The sequence below is a fragment of the Gavialis gangeticus genome, unplaced genomic scaffold, assembly GCF_001723915.1.
Source record: "Gavialis gangeticus isolate Ggan-Ray unplaced genomic scaffold, GavGan_comp1, whole genome shotgun sequence".
Lineage (NCBI taxonomy): Eukaryota > Metazoa > Chordata > Crocodylia > Gavialidae > Gavialis > Gavialis gangeticus.
The window spans coordinates 12,351,620-12,354,368 of record NW_017728991.1 but is presented as its reverse complement, the minus strand read 5'-3'; the positions used below and the strand labels follow the sequence as shown (position 1 = coordinate 12,354,368).

The 2,749-nt window shown below is 47.0% G+C and overlaps 1 protein-coding gene across 1 annotated transcript in view; it reads left to right on the top strand.

Moving 5' to 3' along the window:
* The first annotated feature begins 6 nt into the window (after positions 1–6).
* Positions 7–2,749, top strand: part of LOC109297536 (nucleoside diphosphate kinase) — a 9,080-nt gene continuing 6,337 nt past the window's right edge. Inside the window, exons 1-2 of the mRNA XM_019517351.1 lie at positions 7–148; positions 1,523–1,624. Of these exons, the coding sequence (XP_019372896.1) occupies positions 20–148; positions 1,523–1,624 (231 nt within the window). The 5' untranslated portion in view covers positions 7–19. The remainder of the gene's footprint in view (positions 149–1,522; positions 1,625–2,749) is intronic.

The following is a 2,749-nucleotide window of genomic DNA, read 5'->3' as shown; positions in this document are numbered from 1 at the left end:
TCTTCCGACCCGCAGAGCAATGGCGGCCAACGCGGAGCGCACGTTCATCGCCATCAAGCCCGATGGGGTGCAGCGCGGGCTGGTCGGGGACATCGTGAAGCGCTTCGAACAGAAGGGCTTCCGCCTCGTGGCCATGAAGTTCATGCATGTGAGTCTCCCCCCGCCTCCCGGCCCCTCCTGTCGCCCCTGTGCGAGGGGGAGAAATACCGCCCTGGTCCTCCCCCTCCCCTGCGCCCTCTCCACTTCTCCCATCTCCTTCCTGAGCCTAGCAGGGGCCCGGTACTGGAGGTGCGGACGTGCCGCGAGGAGCAATTCTTAGACTTGCAACGTGTAAAAGTTGAGTGTGCTGCAGCGCCGGGGCTTGGAAATGTAGAAGCGGTGAGATGCGCGTGCATCAGCGCTCAGGGGAGGGGAGGGGATGGCGGTGGCACGCTTTCGAACTAAAGTGCTGCAAAGGGGCTGCTGTTCCCTGCGCGCCGATGCGGATGTTCCTGCTTGTAGGACTGTCGGCTCGTGTGCGGACCGGGCTCGGTTAATCGAGTCTGCTCTGAAGTGGAGCTCTGGCACGTTGTAGGACCAAACAGTACGTGTATAAATACCCGAGGATACTTCCTGTCTTGTGTAAAAAAATCCCTTTCTTGATGATCCCAAACGCTTTGCCTCCTTGAGGGCTGGGGAGCGCAAGGGGTGATACTACGTCATTGGCTTTTCTATGTCGTTTGCTTCTTTCTACCTCCCTTGCCTGTTTGGGCCGGGGTGCGATGCTGCCTCGAGAGCCTTTGGCCTGGAAGGCCCCTGCCCTTGGCAAGAAAATGCCTCCAGCCCTCACTTGGTCCTAGCCTGGGGCCCAGACCTGGGAGATTCTGCTCGGGGTTCCCCCCAGGCATCAAAGCAAGATGCATAGCCTATAGACACAATATTTAAATGAAGACAGCAGTTGATTCTTCCTCCCACGGCTCTAGATAAGTGTGCTGCCAGGCTGAGTCTTTTCCCTCCCACCTGAATCAAGTTACCTGAAAATAACTGAGAGCTGAGCTTGTTCCACAGAATAGACTACATGGGAGCAGGAGTTAATGTCCTCTCAGTTGGGCACCTCTGCTTTTCTGTTGCAAAGGCCTCACATGCTTCGTGCCTCTTCTTTGTTCGTACTAAGCCACAACTGCACTGGTTGTCTTCCTTCTCCTGAGAAACGGGTTGAGCTGGTAGTTTAATGCAGCCCAATGCCAGTGAGCAGAAATGACCTTGACTGGAAGGTTACACCAAGTAAGACCGAACTAGCATGAGGCTTGCACTAGGCAAGTCCTTGCTGATTTTTCTTAGAGCAGGAACTGAAGAAAATGTGTGTGTGTGTGTGTGTGTGTGTGTGTGTGGGGGGGGGCAGAAGTACAAATATGAGTCGAATTGTCTGTGCTACTGTGGGACAACATACTGTTGCTATTATTGAATGACAGTGATGTTGCATCAGATAATTCATGTTGTTTTTTAAACATTTTTCTCAATCTCTCTAACTTTGTATTTCAAGGCCTCTGAAGACCTTCTGAAACAACATTACATTGACCTGAAAGATAGGCCATTCTACCCCGGTTTGGTTAAATACATGAACTCTGGACCTGTTGTGGCTATGGTAAGGAGCATGGTATTTATCTAAGTAGAGAGATACTGTGCAGGAAATTCATAGATCTCTGGCTCTTACTTTGCAAAATACTCTTTTAAAATGACTCTTCAGATATATTATGGCTTTTTTCAAAAGCTTAAAATGATATTGGTCCAAGGTATAAAATACAGTGGCAAAAGAAACTAAACAACTTCCAGACACTGCAGATAAACATGATGATGATCAGTTCCAGAAAAACACAGTTAATTAGCAAGGAGGACGAGAAGAAAAAAACAAAAATCCCCTTCAGACTTATACAATAGATACCATTTGTGAGGTGGGTAAGGAAGACTTCTCCAACTTCCAGAAGAGAGAAAAGTGACCTATTGTGCTGAAGAGTAGTAACCTGTTAATGTTGGGGTGGGGGGGAACTCTCTATAAAGAAGACTTGCATGTCTGCAAAAATCAGCCACTTTATAGTAAGTGGGGGATCTTCTTAAAGGTCTTAAATTTATTTAGCTAATTGAAATACAATTGCTAGAAGCCTTACTTGGGATAAGAATTCTAACTAGAACCAGATCACTTATGAGGAGGGCAAGTAGTAATACTAACCTAGGTAAGTCACTAGGGCTCTGAGCATATCATGCAGTACTGCGGAGAGCACGTCTAGGTGAGGCAATGGTTAAATTGTCAGTAGTGGTTTGTGTCCCTCCTTCAGTGGTTGGAGGTGCATCGTGGAATTTAATACAAGTGGAGAACTTGAAGAAAACTATCGCTAGAGTAGGATGACCACATCTGAATAATAACTAAAATAGCTGAAGTAGATTGCTGGTAACATGTCTAAAGAAGCTGTAGAAGAATTCTGTAACAATCTGTTTATAAAATTGAGTTTTAAACCCTGGGTAGTATCTGTCCTAGGTGATTAGAACGTATTGGCTAATTAGGATTCCCTGCCACTTTTAGAGCTTTCCTGCTCCTAGCAAAACAGGAGGGCTGGCTGGGGTGACCTCAGGCAGTAAAGTGGTTGCTTGGGGAATTCTGAAGCAGCTGAAAAATATTGATGTACTTCTTCCATTCAGTTCTTAAAAATAACTGACTGCTTTTGAAAGTCTTGGCTATATGGGTGGAAAATATAACATTGTCTCTTCACAGTTG